This window comes from Hippopotamus amphibius, chromosome 3, assembly GCF_030028045.1.
Source record: "Hippopotamus amphibius kiboko isolate mHipAmp2 chromosome 3, mHipAmp2.hap2, whole genome shotgun sequence".
Classification (NCBI taxonomy): Eukaryota; Metazoa; Chordata; class Mammalia; order Artiodactyla; family Hippopotamidae; genus Hippopotamus; species Hippopotamus amphibius.
Window position 1 is genome coordinate 139,119,411 of NC_080188.1, and position 17,262 is coordinate 139,136,672.

Below are 17,262 nucleotides of genomic sequence, written 5' to 3' on the forward strand. Positions count from 1 at the left end.
TTCTTTTTAAATTCTAGAAATGAAACATCTGGTATCTGCCCCTTTCTCCTGTCTTTCACAGTGGTTTCTCCCGTCTTATGAAACACCAGAGAAGCAGTCAGTGGGGAGGTGGGGCCCGCCTCAGCAACAGCAGCCCCGGGCGTGTGGCCTCGGCCCTGCGGCCCGTGAGCCAGAAGCAGCGGGCGGCTCCGCTGGAGGCAAGGTCGTAACCAGGACACGGGATGCGGCTCCTGGATCTGGGGTGCTCTGCTCCCAGGCTTCCCTTTGGGGACCACTTTGTGTAGAACCGATGGCCCCACACGGCCCACATCAACCACGCCGAGGAAGTGCCATCCTCCCAAGGGCACTGGGAAGGGCTCACCTCCTGAGGCCTCTGGGACTGTGCGTGGCTGGGTTCCCAGGACACAGGTTGTGAAGAAGAGGAAGCGGCCCACATGGTGGTTTCCTTCCAAGCCATGGTCTCTAGTTCCCCTCTAAGCCCCACCTCCCACGAAGTCTCAGCCATGCCGCCATCTGCTCTGCTTTGTGCTCTAGATGCCTCTGGTCCCATCACTGGGACCTACAGGACGCCCGTGTGTGGTCTCACAACAGACACTGAAGTCACTTACAGACATTATTTTCAGTGTTTTTTCTGACGGCTACGCATCAGATGTCGCTCCCAGGGCCCTGGCACAGGCATAAGGGCATCCACCCTCACGTCTGTCCCGCAGCTAACACGTTCCCCTCGTCGATGCTCTGCAGCTGCAGCCTCTGGGTCGCAAGCGTCCTGCTGCCTCGGCGGCTCCCAGCGCCGACCCCGGGGACAGTCCGTGTGGCCAGCAAGACCCCAGGCAAGGCCTCCTCCCCAAATAAGTTGATTTTGGCTTCAGCCTCTATGGCTTTGGCCAAGCTGGCCGCGTAACTGTCCAAGGACTTGTGCACTTCGGCTTTCACGTGAAGAATAGAGTTCTTGGCAGCTTCTGAGAGAGAAGACAGAAGAAAGGTCAGCGAGGGGCCAGGACCAACGGCTCTCCCGGAAGAGGCCTGCTGTGGCGTCACTGCCCTGGGGACGGGAGACAAGTGAGGTTAAGGGCGTGGGTTCTGGTGTCAGAGCCCCTGGGCGACAATCCTTGACTCCCCTACTTACTATCTGGGAAATCTCAGAAGTTATATAATCTAACCTCAGTTTCCTCATCGGTAAAGAGAAGATCACGGCACACCCCTTACGTCACAGGCTTCCTGTCATAATTAAACAGCTCTTTCCAAGGAGCTTTAGCCTAGGTCTGGCTCATAGAAAAGGCTTGATAAATACTGTCTACTAATGATATTCAAATTTTTACATCTTTGAAAGATCTCCCTGGTCTTTCAGCTCCCCGGATTGTGTAATAGCTTCGGCTACAAGCTTCCGCAAACCTGAATGCTGTCTCTGTTCTCTCCACACTCGCTCAGGTCCCCCAAAGCCATGGAGAACCTCGGGACTGGAAGGACCTTAAACGTTTGGGTGCCCCGTCCCCCAGGATTGGGACCCCTGACAACTAAAGGGCACTGGAGGGAGCGAGGGTGGGGGGCCTTCAATTTCACATCCAGGGACTTACGGCTATCAACCTCACTGCCGGGTTTTCTCCTGACATTCTGGGGGAACAGCATATCCCCTACTTCTCATGTTGTCTGGAGTAGGCACCTTCCACCCCACTCTCCAAGAGGGGGGGGGGGCAGGCGGCCCCTCCCTGCCCTGCCACCCGCTCCCGGGAGGGCTGATGGGGTCTTACACGTGCCTGCTCCCCGCCCTGCCTGCAGACAAGGTGCCTCTGGAACTGCCATCCCTCAGCATGCAGGCTGGATGGGGCAAGCTTGGCTTTTTTTCTTTTTTCTTTTTAATTTACTTTTATTTATTTATTGGCTGCATTGGGTCTTCACTGCCGCACACGGGCTTTCCCTAGTTGTGGTGAGTGGGGGCTACCCTTCATTGTGGTGCATGGGCTTCTCATTGCTGTGGCCTCTCCAACGTGTGGGCTGGGTGGATTGCGGAGGGCTTCAATCCATTCTTTTTTCAGTATGGGAGTAACATATAATAAAGCCCATGAAGCTGCGTATCTAAGCTCCATTCTTGAACCCACTTTGCCAGTAAAGCAGATGATTTGATACCTGCCTCCTTGACGCCCACGCCACCCCTCCATTCATCTGGAATCAGGGAGGGAGTGGTAGAAGAGGTGGACAAATTGTGAACCTAAAACTCTGACCCGGCCCATATTTATTTTCGTACTCGGCATTTCTAAAGAATTTGTATCTTAAAGTCCCTGGACTCCTCCACCACATCCACACCCAGCCATGTCGGTGGCTGTCCTCACCACCGGGTGGGATTCAGAGGAAAGGGGACTCTGCAATCTGTGGGCAGCCTGGATGGCTCCTTTCTAATCAGCATATCTGGATGGGAAACTAGACCCCAAGTTCCAGAGGCAACAAGAGTGCTGAGGGTTGAATTCGGAACAGGTGAAGGAGAAAAGTGTAGGGACTGGATAACAGCAGAACTCCCTCCTCTCCCAGGATCCCAGCACCCCAGCAGCTTCAGGGGCAACAGACAATCAGGACGGCGGCCCTCCCCGCCAGTGAAGATGGTGCACTTATTGGGCCATTATTTCCATGTTCCACACGAGGAAGCTGAGGCTCAGAGCAGGCAAGTTCAGATTCATAACCACACATCACCCACAAAGGAAGGGAACTGCGGAGGGCTCAGACACTTGTATCCAGCTGGGCAACCTCCTGAGGGAGGAGACGGGAACTGGGGGGCTGTGTGTGTGTGTCTAGGCCACTGCTTGCCCAGCCTCCAATGAGACTGCAGGGTGGGGAGTGACATGGGGGTGGGCAAAGGCGGGAGCCCTAGTGAGTTCGCGGTGGGGAGAGACTGAGCCAAGGCACTGTCCTAGGCTCCTTTCCTTTCCTGTCTCCCGGACGCCATCAGTCACAGAGACCGACCTTTGATCTGCTCCACTTCATCTTCGAATGTCACCGAGCTCCTCCTCTTGGGTGGGCACGTGTGGGAGGGAGGGTTGTCATCAGACGTGTAGTCTTCGAGCAGCATGACGTCCGTCCCTAAAACCAAGGGCAGATTGTGCACCTATAACAGGCAATGCTGAGTCCTTCTTGCCGCCTTTCTCGTCCTCTCTCAATACCCCTTTCGTCCCTCTCTCCCATTTATTAAAGCCCACAATCAGGTGCAACCAACTGCCCTGCAGCATTTGCCCAGGACACACACTGTCTCTCCTCCCACTTCAGAGAGTTTGCAGCCAGCCACTGGGGCTGCTTCAAACACACAAAAAACACAGCAGTGTTATCCAAGTGGACGGGTTGCACGCCACAGCTAGCATACTCACGAGCGCGGAGTCGGCCAGACCTGGAATAGGCAAGGGGCGTCAGGCTGAGTGGGGGAGGGAGGCTATTAAAGGGGCTTTGTGTTCAGAGCGATTCTTCTTACAGTTGGAATTTCTATCATCCTAGGTAAAGTATGCTGTGCTAAATAAACATTTAAAACCTGAACATGTAAAGTTCTTTGGGGATCAAAAAGGGATTGAGAAATATGCCCCCCAAAAGTGGGGGGAAAGGCAGAAAGGAAGGAAGTCCTCTTAGACAGAGCTGGGCAGCCCAGGCAGGTGGAGGTGGGGAGTGGGACCAGGTTTGGGGAGGGGAGGAGGGCTGAGCAGGACCCCGGCCCCACACTGGGGCGGGTGCTGGGACCAGCCCTGTTCTGTCTTAGTCTCCAGCTTTCAGTCCTTCAAGGCCTTGGTGCTCAGGAAATTAGGAAGAAAGGGGAGCCAGGAGCTTCTCAAGTGTTCTTTGAGAACAACCTGCAAAGGCGTGTTCCTCTGGCGGGCTTTACCATGTGGTAGTTAAGCACACGGGTTGCCGAGTCAGACAGACCTAGGATCACAGGCAGGTTATTTAGTCCCTCAGCATCCTTCCCCGTCTGCAGGATGGGGATCATAATTCCATCTACCTCACGGAGTTGTGCTGAGGCTTATGACACACGTGAAGACGTGACACCGTGCTTGGCACACAGTAGGTGCCTAATCAACAGAAGTCGTCACTCAGGAGGACACGGCTAACCGTGGGCTGGAGCTCGCACCCTCCTCTGGGTGACCCTGAAGCCCATGCTCTTTCTTCTGCCTACAACACGGTCCCCTTACTCCTTTCTCCTGGGTCACCTGCTACTCCCTCTTCAGGTTTTAACATCACTTCCTCAGAGAAGCTTTTCTAATGCTCCCCACCCCAAGTTCTCCCCAACAGGAAGCACATACAACTCTGTCACGTGTCCTCAGGGCACTCGGCTTCCCCTTCCATAGCTCGCATCACCGTTATGACCTTTTTAAATAGAATTACTGAGGTATAATTCGCATCCCACACACTTTGTCCATTTAAAGCACATGGGATGGCCGTCTTCCCGGCTAGACGGAAAGCCCCATGAGGGCAGTTCACCACTACATCTCCAGAACCTGGTACAGTGTCTGCTCAAAGCAGGGGCTTGGCAAGTAAATACCTGTTAAGTGAATGAATGTCACTCTGCCTCTGGATCCCTGCTGGCTGTCTGAGAAGAGGGAGAGAGCCTGAGGAGCGACAGAGACCTTCCTGTCCTTCAAGTCACAAGAGGGACTTGGGCTTACAAGGGAGGGTGTGGTTCAAGCCTCTAGGCCGCCAGGCTTCATGGGCTCCGGGAATGACTGACGGAGGGACACCTCTGGCCCCTGCCCACGAGCCTCTCATCTAAGGCCTCTCATCCAGTCATGTGCTGGCGAGCACGGGAGGTGGCACGCAGGTCCCCAGAGCGGGGCGGGGGGGACTGTGACATCACAGAGCCTGCTGCTGGAGGAGGAGCCCTGGGCCTGCACCATCCCATGGGCAGCAGCTACAGGGAGGGTCTGCAGGATGTTGGGGGGGATGTGTTTTCTCGGGGAGACCGAGTTCCCCACAGCCGACCCCTTGATAGAGGGACGGCTGCCCCAGCTCATAAACGGGGAAACGCAGATGGTTTAGAAAGAGACTGAGAGGCTTATCTGGGATAACACAGCTCTTAAAAAGCCAGTTCGAGACTGAAAACGAGGCAGGTTGACTCCGGAGCCTGCACTGGCCAATGGTCATTACAATACAAGTGACAGCTCACAATCATTTAACATTTTAAACGTCTCACAAGCTTTCACTTAATTTGAATCTCACAACAACCCTGCATGGCAGAGAGAACAGGAGCTGAGATCCCCATTGTACAGAGGAGGAAACTGGGACACAGAGACGCTGAAAAGCAAAAAGCCGTGACTGGAAACCCAGACCCTTGACGCGCGTGCCCGGCCCCCCCAAAACCCTGGGAGGCTTCCCTCCCCCCCACCAGCCCCCACCTGGCAGCATCAGGGAAACGCGACAGGTGAGAGGCTTACCTGAGTCCTGAGAGCAGCTGAAGCCGGTGTCCCCCGTGCTGCTGCTGTTCCGCAGGGGCTGTCCGCCTGCCATGAGTGCTGTGAGGTGCGGGGACAGGCCCAGGTCTGCAAGGCAAGGTCGGCACTGACTGCCCGGTCCCCAGGGGCCCCGCCCCCGCCCTCCTGTCCGCTCTGTTCTCCTCGCAAAGCGTGCGCTCCACTCGCTGAGGACGCGAAGCTCTTGTCTGCCCCTCCTCCGCTTCACCCCTTGTTCCTTCCTGGGGCGTCTGTGTCAGGACTCACTGGGTCCCCCCAGAGGGCGAGCGCTCCTGACAGATGTCAGACACCAACAAGGCAGGTGGGAGAGAAAACGAGCTGAACAGTCCTGAGAGAAGATCTTCCAGGTAAACATGGAACGTGGGCACGTGTTTAACTCCTGAGATCCTACCTGAACACCAAAAGGGACTTTCTTTTTAAAGAGGCTGAAACCCCAAGCAAAGAGGATGTTTCTAAGTTGGAAAGTGCGGGGTGCGCAGTGAAACTGGCCCAGGAAAGATCTGAGGCCGGCAGCGGGGGAGACCTGGAAGGAGGCCCCCAGGAGCTCAGGAACAGGAGCGCCGGAGTTTCTGCAGGTCGGCGGGGCTCGATGGAGCGTCTCTACAGGAAGCAGTGGGTCCCCGCCACTGGTGTCCCCATTCCGGGCTCTGGGCACCTGCCCCCCTTGTTGGCAGGAGAGTGGACAGAGTGAACTGGGGGGCTCCGGCCTTAGCGACACCAGGCACGGCCGAGGCCACGTGGCAGAAACCGAGCGAACGATGAGAGGCTGCAGAGTTCAGCGTGGGACTCCCGCCCCACTGCCTCACGCAACCTGGGCAGGGGACCAGAAACCCCATCCCCAGGGACATCCAACCAGCCAGAGAGAAAAGCCCCGCAGACCCCAAGAGCTGGGTGCCCCGTGAGACGGCCCGGCCCCACCACCCCGCAGTTCACGTGGCGCTGGCTCCCCTGCCCAGGGCTTCCCGGCGGCTTTCCAGGGCCACGTTATTAACCGTGAGGGGCAGCGGAGATCACCAGGCATTTATGGAGAGGCACCAGCAGAGATGGGGGAATGGAAGAGGGAGGGAGAAAGGCAGGGGAGGAAAATGGTCACAGGAGCTTAAGAAAACAAACAGAATTCTCAACGTCCTCAGAAAATTGAGAAAATAATGAATCCACGAATAAAAGAGCTGGAGGCCACACAGACCATGGAGATGATAAAAAAGGCACTCTCAGCAATTAAAAAAAAGCACAAAAAAGTCAACCTCCTCCGACCTCATGAGGAAGACCTACCTGCCATGAAGAACCTGCCATGACCTTCCATGAAGGCCCCCCCACGCTCCCGCACAGCACCCTATACACTGACAGGAGAGGCCTCCGCTCCGTACCTGCATCCTCATTCTTCTCAGGGGACAAGGTGACAGTACACACGTTCCCCTTCCTCCGTCGGAGCCAAGGAGGACGAGGTGGGGGTTGGGGCGGGAGCCCGTGCAGCCAGAGCGCGCTGCTCTCAGAACCTCCAGGGCACGAAATGCAGGCATCGCACTTCTGCAAGGAGCCGTCCCCTCTCCTGGGGTTGGTGCAGGGGTCTGGGGCCAGAGAAGACCCCAAACATGACCACCCACCTCCAGGGTCTTGGCCTCAGAATTTGACTATGTCAGCCCGGCCTGGGGAGGAGGGGCCCGTGGGGGAACACCCACTGCCAACCGGGATGGCTGAGGCCACGGTGGGTTCGGACACCATCTCTGAGGCTGCGGTGAAAGCCAGACACAATCCTGGTCTCCACCAGGGGGAGGAATCACTGGAGCCAGACCACCGCGGCTCAGCTAAGAGATCTGGAGACAGGGCAGCCAGTGGCAACTCTCTATTCTGTGTTTATCCAGCCTTTACCACTGGGGAGTGGATGCAGTTACCCAGAGTCATTTCACATGAAACAACAACACATCTAATCCCTTCTATAAAATTTTTTTTAAAAAAGAAAGAAAAAGGCACAAAGGGACAGGCCCAGGGATCAGATCAGAAGCCTGGAATTCTGGCCACTCCAGAACTCAGGAGAGCCTTTTAGAAGCTAAAAGAACAGGAGTGCAATTCTGGGGTGAAACTGGCACTTTGAAGTAACCAGAAGACCTCTAGGTGGCACCAGGAAGGGAACTTGGAAAAGCAAGTCAGGAACATTCAAAGGCCCCAAGGTCTCCTTCCTTCCCTCCAGTACCGACCTCACGAGGGCCCTGGAGAGGGACACTTCCTCTGAGTAAATGGGAGTCAGCATGCCTCTCTTCAGAAGGTAACCGGGAAGGCTCTATTCCCAGGTTCCAGGGGCTTCGAGTATCACATGAGAGCAGCATTTGGAAAGGCTGCCCTCCCACGATGCCCAGGCCACCCTGCAAGCCTGGGGTGGGGGTGGGGGGTGCTGTCTGGGCTGTCCACTCCGGCTGGGTTGGCTGGTGGCAGAGTTGCTGGAGAAGCTGCTGCTTTTCTCCTGAAGGCCCCTTCTCTGCTCCGATCACCTGTAGCTACCTGTCAGCTTTGGATTTGTAGTCTGGCCTCCCAAGACCAAATACTAGCATTTAGCTTACCTTTCAGCACTAGAATCAATATCCACTCCAGGGTTGACCTACCCACCATGAAGGGGCCCTGCCTGGCAGCCCCCAGGGAGATGGAGACCGGAGATCTCAATTCCTAAGGGAGCCCCGTGGGAATCTGCTAATTCCACTGGTCGTGGCCCAGTGACAGCTGGCACCAAGGGAAAACCTAAGCTGCTGCACTTCTTCAGTTTGGGGCTAATGAAACACTAAAACCAAAATCCATGGATTCTGGTTAAAATCTATGTATGAAATAAACATGACTGCATGTATAAAACTCCTGGCATCCCGGAGTCAGCGGGGAAGCTCCAGGTGTTTGTGGAACACCACCTGTGCCTGTGCTCACAAGCACTATTAGAAAAGTGTATAATTCCACATACTGAATCCTTCGGTGAGAACTTTCCAGGTGCCCATGCAAACGGAGAGGAACAAAACCGAGACAGGGCCTCGGAGTCTTTCCTTGCTGGATTTAGAATGAATCCTAGCATCCTTCTTATGCTGTGCTAACAGGAGAGCAAGTGCTTTCTCTGGGTGAGGGAGGTGGCCTGAAGCAGGCTGGGGTAGGGAAAGCCCACTGGGGTCTAGGTGTCTGCTGCAGATGCAAGTCGTGCCCACAGAGGGCGCCAGCCCAGGGTCTGGTCACAGCCCTGGCTCAGCCAGAGGGACCAGGGATGCGAGGTGGAGGCCAGGGTTCTCCCTCCTGATCAGAAAGGCCATGGCACTCCTGGCACGGCCGGGGCAGAGCACGGAGCTGGGGTGGGCACTGCACTCTGCCCTCTTTCCGAGACTTGCTGCCGCTGCTGCCCGCCTCCTGAAGTCAGGCCACCCAGGGAAGAGACAGCAGCGATGCCCCAGCTCCCATGCACAAGAGGAAGGCCCACAGCTCAGAACCCCTCATTCCACATGCTCTTCAGCCCAAAAACATCCCACAAGACTGCTTTTCCTTCAGTGAGGAGGCCGCTCACTGCCTTGAACTCGCCAAGCCAACCACAGCTGGTGTTTTCTGCCTGTTCTCACAGCCTCACTAGCATAATCTCAAGTGGCTTGCATGGAACATCTTGGCCCCCCAAAGCAGATGTTTCTGTTCTATCTACCCTCTCCTCCTCCATTCTCTTTCCTCATTTTTTTCCCTTCCTCATTCTTAACTTCATTAGAATCGAAAACATTTCTTTATTTTTTGCCTAGATGATGAGTGATTTTACAAAATCTGAACAAATAAATTAATCAGTGAAATGAAACCAAACCCTGAGTGTACTCCTCCCGGCTCACAAGTCACAGTTGGAATCACGGTCTTGCCAGTGGCAGAGGGTGGGCAGTTTAGGAGTTAAAATACTGGCATCCTGAGAGATTTTTTTCTCCCATGGTCAAAATAAAAAGTCCCAGAATTCCTTCCTTTCTCAAGAAGGAACATTCCTGAGATAAATCAGTGATGTTGGTTTGTGTAACTGTCATGTGGAAAAGATCTCCTATCATCACTACCGCTGAATATCCATGATAATTAAGAGTTATTTCTTTCCACTTTCTTGAAAGGGTAGGTGGTACTATTTCCCAAGGAGGAAAAATTAACTCAAGCAGTGTGAGTTGCCCAAAGTCATCTGGCAAGAGACTCGAACCGCAGTCTGAACTGGTTCTTTCCATAAATATGATCTGATGAGTGCCCTCACAACCTCTCTTCCAGCAGCTTGTCCAGGTGACAGTCTCCCTCAAATAACACAGTCATAACTGCGGAGGTGAGATCAACCAATGCGAGCCTCGAAGTATCTCTCTGTTTTACTTATTAATGACAATGGGAAAAATAGTGAACTTACACTGGGGAAACCTGACAGACGTCCCCTTAACTGTGTGTACTCTCCCCCAAATTCATACATTGAAGCCCTAACCCCCAATGTGATGGTATTCAGAGATGGGTCCTTGGGAAGGTAATTAAGTTTAGAAGAGGTCATGAGGGTGAGGTGCTTCCAAGGAGAGCCTGGACAGCTTGCTCTCTCCTGTCCCTCTCCCCAACCCTCCACCATGGGAGGACACGGCAAGAGGACAGCCTCATCTGAACCCAACCATGCTGCCATCCTGACCTCAGACTTCCAGCCTCCTGAACTGTGAAAACATGAATGTCTGCAGTTTAAGCCATGCAGTCTATGGTATTTTGTGGTAGCAGCAGTCCAAGCTACGACATCAACTGAGAGATCAGGGTAAAACTAGCTAGATATAAAACCTACTGACATATGTGGCCCTGGTACACTCACAAGGAAGAGCACATCACCCGCCCGGCGTGCCTGCCAAAAACGTATTACCTCACTGTGACCCTGAGAACATACCAGCTACACACAAACTGAGGGGCCGTCTACGAAATCCCCAATCAGGACTCTACAAAAGTGTCAAATCATGGAAGACAAGGAAAGAACAAAGATGTGTCAAAGACTGAAGAAGACAAAAGATGTGACGACTGAATACAACGTGGGATCCTGAGCTGGATCCTGGAACGGAAAAAGGACATCAGTGGGAAAATGGGTGAAGTCCGAGTCAAGTCTGCAGCTGTGAGCAGCGCTGCACCCACGGCGACGTCGCAGGTTTGACAGCTGTGCTATGGTTACGCGAGGTGTGAGCACCAGGAAAGCTGGGTGGATGGGAATTCTCTGTACTGCTGCCCCAACGCTTCCCCGAGTCTAAAATTAACTCAAAAGAAAAAGGCTTAAAAATGACCTCTCCCTGACCACAGTCATTCCTCTGGGTCTCATTAAAGGTGATGGGATTGTGTCCAGAAACTGTTAGCTTCAGAATCAATGGTCCGATGGGGCAGCAGCTTTACACACGCCAGACAGTGACATTCCAGCAAGGGAGCAGGGGCTTGCCATCGACACATCCTGAATTATTAGGGACAGTACGAGGAAGCCACTGACATGTGAGCAGAGGCTCGAGGAGGGGCATGTGCAGGAGGAGCAGCTGAGGAGGGGAGGGAGTGCTTTAAAGAAGACTCTGCTTCAAGGGACACGGGAAGGAGAAGGTAGCTGGCCCAATGCTTGGGTTTTTTTCCTAGATGGAAGTAACTATACTCTCCAGGCCAGCGGGTCACAGCTGGGGTCACAGAACACAGCTTTCTGAACTCTGGTGTCCCCTGCCCTGAACTGCTGAGCTCGGGAAATCTGCTTGGGAATCGCAGGGGACACTCTGGGATGCTCCTTCCCCAAGGGAAACCGGTACTTTAAGGCCTGAAGCCGCAGTCAGTCTGAGACCTCGCCCATTAACCTGCTAGAGCGCCCGAGGGGACCACAGGATACACCTGCCTGTGGGTGGGCATCCCTTCCCTGACAAGCTCCCAAGTTACCTGTGATCCGGTTGGAAATGCTGAAGAGCCTGGATGTCCTCTGCCGCTGCACAAACGGTTCCCGGTAGTACCGATCCCCAAAGCACATGCCCAGTAGTTCCTTGCGAACCGTCTTGTTCCAGAGGCCATAGATGAGGGGGTGGCAGATGGCGCTAGTAAAGGACAGCCACGTGGCCCAGGTCTCCAGGGTCGGGGACACATAGTTCTGCCCCCAGAGGGCCTCAGAGGTGATGACAACCATGTAGGGGCCCCAGGTGACCATGAAGGCACCAATGACCACCAGGATGGTGATGAGGGCTTTGCACTGGTTGGCCGAATAGACCACGCCCTGAAAGGCATTCTTCCTACTGCCCGAGGAGGAGGTGGAGGTGCTGGAGTTCTTCCTCCCGTTCCTCTGTGCGTCCTCCTCCACGATGACCACGGTGCCACAGTGCACCTTGCGTGCTTTGACCCTGGCCACGCGGAAGATGAAGCCATAGCACACCAGCATGACCAGGAAGGGGAACAGGGCACACCAGATCTGCCAGAAGGCGGTATAGCCTGGCTCCCGGTGCCACGCAGCCACGCACATCCACTTGAACTCGTCGAACTCCACCGATGACCAACCAAAGAGAGGCGGCAGGCAGCCGATGAGGGAGTGGAGCCAGATGTAGGCAAGTGCCATCACAGCCCGGTTGCCCGTGATCTTCATGGGGTACACCATGGGGTACAGGACAGCATAGTAGCTAGAAAAAGGATGGAGGCAGTGAGAGCAAGGAGGCAAAACAGAGGAGACACTGCGGGACGGGCACCCACTGCTTTCCCAGGTAGGGAGCTCTGCTGGATTTCTCTCATCCAACCCAGCCACGGGGTGAACGCTTCTAAAAGCAGCACCTTCTCCCAACCCTCCCCGGACAAGTCACAGGCTGTCCACGTCACACAATCCTGTGGGGCTCTTCGTCAGAGAAAGGCTGGAAACCAGGAAGGACACAGAGCTCAGGCGGCCCTGTTTCCAAGCCGCAGAGCCAGAGCCCATTCATATTTGGGGGTGTGGCTGATCTTGAGGCATCTGGAGGAGTTCTAAGGAATCATACAGCAAGCCAGATCACTTCTGTGTTTGACAGTAATCCTTTTAGGTCAGTTTTCAGAGGGTCTTCAGAAACCAGAATAACATCTAAGGTTATGGGTTACATTCATTCAATGAACATTTACCAAAGGCCTGCTACGTGCCAAGCACTGCACTATGCACCGGAAATACCAGTAAAAAGATGCAGGGGGCAGACGCACACAGCAGAGTATGGGCTCTGGAGCGGAAAGGGCTGTATTTAATCCTCGCAGCAACTCTTTGAAGCAGCAGGCATTATCACTAACCTCACCTTACAGATGAGGACACTGAAGTAGAGAAAGAATAAATAATCTGCCCCAGATACGGAAGGGGAAGGAACAAGATAAAAACCCAGGCAACCTGACTCTACAGCCCCCAGGGCACATGTCAGCGATTTCCTGCAAACCGTCTTGTTCTGGAGCCCACAGACCAGGGGTGGCTCCTAATCCCTCAGCTCTGTGAAGAAGGAGAGGCCTGGAGAGCTACTGATTTACATTCGTGGGGCCAGACTGCAGGGTCAGGGTGGACTTCCTGGAGGAGACAGCACACAAACTCAGGTCTTAAAAGATCAGAGGCACTGGTGCAGGAGCAGCGGAGGCAGAAAGCCAGCCCTGGCGAGGCGCGGAGGTGTACGTGAGTGCCAGCTCAATGGGGAAGCGGCTTGTAGCTCAACCAGGCAGGCGCGGGGTGAAGGTGGGGTGGGAGACGGGGAGCCAGGGGGCCGCGGGTGCCGAGTCTTGCTAGCCTGCTGAGCTCTGACCTTTCAACTGGAGGTGGGTGGGAGAATTTAGGCCGTGGAGTTGAAACTAACCCACCACCCTCCCCACCCAGACATTTTATCCAAGTGAAATGCCGTTTAATGACGGGGCTTCTGCATGAGGACAACATGTGGCAGGACAGGGATGACCGCACTGATGCTGCCTGCTACCAGCAGGACCTTAGGAAATGACTGTAGCTATACGCCTCACACACCCTCTGTGAAGCCACCTCCTCTGCCAGGACCTTCCTGAGTCATCCCTGGGCACTAGCAGCTCAGGGATGGGGGCCACAGCCTGAACCGTCACCTGCTGTCACTCTCACGGAGTGGCTGCCCCCTCAGCCTACACCCTGTGTGTGAAGGGTCTTCCTATTCAGAGGCAAGACTGGGGCTGCCGGCCTCAAGCCTCGAGGCCCCACCAGCGTCTAGCCTGGAAGGAGTGCTTCTGCGTGTGGAGCCTGAAGAGAGGAAACCACTGTGATTATGGTGTAGCTTAAAGAAGCCCTGCACACACCCCGGGGGTAAAGCAAGTGCTGTCTTACGATAACATCTGGGTTCTCATTTTGCAAAGGCCGTGCAGCCCCGTGAAAGAAGCATGCCTTTGGAGGTGGAAATCCCTGGGTTCAGATGGTGACTCTGGGGACTTCCCTGGTGGTGCAGGGGTTAAGAATACGCCTGCCAATGCAGGGGACACGGGTTCGAGCCCTGGTCCGGGAAGACCCCACATGCTGCGGAGCAACGAAACCCGTGTACCACAACTACGGAGCCCATGTGCTGCAACTACTGAAGCCCGTGTGCCTAGAGCCCATGCTCCACAACGAGAAGCCACTGCACTGAGAAGCCTGCGCTCCACAACGAAGAGTAGCTCCTGCTCGCCGCAACTAGAAAAAGCCTGCACGTAGCAACGAAGACCCAATGCAGCCAAAAATAAATAAATCTTAAAAAAAACCCCAAAAACAGATGGTGACTCTGCTGTCCACTAGCTGTGTGATCTTGGGTAGCTGATCTAACCTCTCAGAGCTTCAGTTCCTTCACCTATAAAATGGGAATCACAGAAACTTGGTCACAAGTTTGCTCCAAGGACAGAATGAGCTAGAGTGGGGGAAAAGGGCAAAGTGGGGTTTTTGGGGGCAAAATTTATGTACATTGAAATGCTCAGATAGATACCTCTATCAAGATAGAAACATGCCAACATTCTGTCCACGAAAAAAAAAAATGGGTTTCATAAATTTGAAACTTCATTTTTTAAATTTAAGCCTCATTTGGGCCTAGTTGCAGGTTCAAAGGAAAATATAGGACAAAAGCAACTCCCTATTCCCTGCAGGTTAATACAGGCCAAAACAGAGCAGTTTTCCTTTGTTTTCCATATTTTTAACTATCTTTTGAAGCTCTCGATCTTTTCTCCAACAGTTCATATTTAGACATGAAACCAAGCACCACCTTTGGTCCCAAAAGAGGCTTTCGTGATGTCACGTGTAACTCAAAAGTTGTAATGCCTGTAGGGGCTCCAATGCTTAGCTCTCCTGCCAGGAGATCAACCACTCAGATGACGACCCCAGTTTTTAATAAGATAGCTTCACTAAAAACAAAATCTAAGCCAACTACATTTCCCTTGGAGCGAACATGTTAACCTCCATTACGAAATCTCCTGGCAGCACCATCCCACAGTGCTAGCTACTTTCATTTAAAATACTATTTTTGGAGCTGGAGTTTCCTCCACCCTGGTGTGGAATGAAAACATGGAAATATCTTAACAGGATCTGAAGCACTGGGAACTCCGAGGCTAAGCCAGAGGTGACCGTATTGGACTTACTCACAGTGAAAGTCTTCCCAGGTCGAATGATGTTCCCTGCCTGGCCCTGCTTCCACACTGGCAGGTTTAGGATCCTGACATCTCAATGGTGAATTTCACTCCAGCCAGCTATTCTTTTTATGTTCTGCCTTTGTTCTCTCTTCATGGGGCTACAGGACCAACTCTTCTGCCTCACCTGCCAACCAGTTTGACAGATTTCTTTAGGAAGGGTTCTTAATTGGGGATGTGTGGCCATGTCCAGAGACATTTTACATTGTCACAGCTGGGAGGTGCTACAGTCATTTAGTGAGTAGAGGCCAGGAATGCCACTCAACATCCGACACAGGACAGCTCGTCACAACAAAGAATTATCTGGTTCAATAGGTCAGTCGTGCTAAGGCTGAGAAACCCTGAGCTGAACAAACTGGTTGTTGGATTTGACTGACAACTGACTTTGCATATTGTGTAATGGTTAAGGGTCCAGCCTTTAGCATCTCAGAACTGGGTGAGCTACTTACCAGCCATGTGGACTGGGGTGAGTTTGCAAAGCCTCACTTGGCTTATCTGCACAATGAGGACTGATAGGGCTGCTGTGAGGATTAGCTGAGATAAATGTCTGTTAACGGCACAGCACGAGTGACTAGCACATAACACATTTCAGCTGAGATCATGCCCCCGCCCTCTTCTTCGACTTTCTTAATGATGTTCCCATCTCTTTCTTCCACTCTCATCCTCTCGCCTCATGTTTTACTACCGCCTTCTCTTGCCTGCTGCCTTCTCTCTCATACTCCCTTCCTCCCTCCCCTCCCCCTCCCCCTCTCTCTGTCTGTTTCTCCCTCTTTCTCATTCTCTGTCTCTCTCTCTCTGTCTCTCTCTCTCTCTCTCTCTCTCACACACACACACACACACACACACACACGAGCTGCATCTTTAGGTTTCCAACATAGAGAGCAAATATGTGACTTCCAAAGTTACTAATATCAAGTAAATGTAATTCCCTGAAATTAATGGGGGCAGGGGATGGAGTGTTTGAAATCCTGGTCCGATGGTGATCATTTCCATGAACATGATCAACTCGCTGGTCCAGTCACTTCGTACTTGTAGCCACATGAATGACCAATAATAAAAAATAAATCACACCTGCCATGAAAATATTTGAAGACACCAAACTTTACAGCAGTCTATATATTATAGTCAAAGATCTGGGCAAAGCACTGTGATGGTGAAATCCATCTTGCTGTGCTTGCAGGAGGAAGTGAACTATTTTCCAGAGACAACCAGGCCTTGGCGACTTGTCATCACAGTGAGGCAGAGTCTTTTCTCGACTCCCGGCTCTGTCACGGGGGGACCCTGGGGCCAGGCTGTGGAGTTTGGGGTGGCTGGATTAAAGCTCTGGTGGGACGACTGTGGCGCCCATTTGTTTATATATGTCACCTCTTCCATTGCTAGCCATTTCCCCTGGTCTCCAGCTGTGTCACACGCACCATGCTTTTTCACCGTGTTCTGCCTTGCTCTGTGTTCTCACCGTACCTTAAACTCACTGGCATTACGTACACGTCATATGGTCCTAAAATAATCTGGCCACACGTCTCTCCCCACAACACTGTGAATTCCTCGGTGTGTCTGTTCATCTTCTTCAGCTGCACACTCCCAGCACCAATGACTATGCCAGGCATACGTTAGGTGCTCAGTAATTGCTTATCAAATGAATAAATGGAGGCTGCTTCTTCAGTGGGAAGGGCCCTTGCAATCCTATTCACTGTGAGGACTTTGCTCAAATGCCACCTTTTCCCCTACGTGCTCCAGGCCCCGCCGTCGGAAGCAGCTTCGGGAGCTGTTCCAGCGCTTATTTCTGCTTTGTGTTCACAACAGCACCCACGGGTCAGCCTCTGCCATGAAACTATGAACTCCGGGTGGGCGGGGTCTGTGTCCTGTTCGTGCTGTATCCTACCATCCGAGGATTTAGCACAGGCCCTTCACAGCGTAGACACCCTGCCAATATTCCCAGCGTGAAAGAATAAGGCATTGAAAGAGGCAAATTTTCTCTTTTTTGATGCATTTTGATAGCATGATTTGAGAATCTGTCATGCTTGCTGGTGAGAAATCTCACTCTCGCTTACCTAGACTTCAGGTCCAAGTAAGCAGTAAATAGCCTCCCAGAGCTGCCACTACCTACTGAGCGTCCAAGTATACACAGCTCTGTGAGAGGCACTTAAAAACCGGCTTGACCGCTCTGCTCCTGAGCTGTTGGCCCCCACTCCACCTTCCAAAGGACCCAGGAAGGGATATTCCAAGATTAATGATTCCTTAA

The 17,262-nt window shown here is 53.2% G+C and overlaps 1 protein-coding gene across 15 annotated transcripts in view; it reads right to left on the bottom strand.

Moving 5' to 3' along the window:
* Nucleotides 1-616: 616 nt before the first annotated feature.
* GPR161 (G protein-coupled receptor 161) overlaps nt 617-17,262 on the bottom strand; it is a 52,207-nt gene continuing 35,561 nt past the window's right edge. For 13 of the 15 annotated variants that reach the window (XM_057726446.1, XM_057726451.1, XM_057726443.1 and 10 more), the window contains 4 exons: nt 11,319-12,043; nt 5,400-5,504; nt 2,953-3,069; nt 617-959 (listed from right to left, as the gene is read on the bottom strand). In XM_057726446.1, the coding sequence (XP_057582429.1) occupies nt 694-959; nt 2,953-3,069; nt 5,400-5,504; nt 11,319-12,043 (1,213 nt within the window). In that variant the 3' untranslated portion in view covers nt 617-693. Of the gene's footprint in view, nt 960-2,952; nt 3,070-5,399; nt 5,505-11,318; nt 12,044-13,466; nt 13,511-15,469; nt 15,535-17,262 lie in introns of those variants that run through there. The other 2 variants (XM_057726456.1, XM_057726455.1) reach the window with 2 other exon arrangements.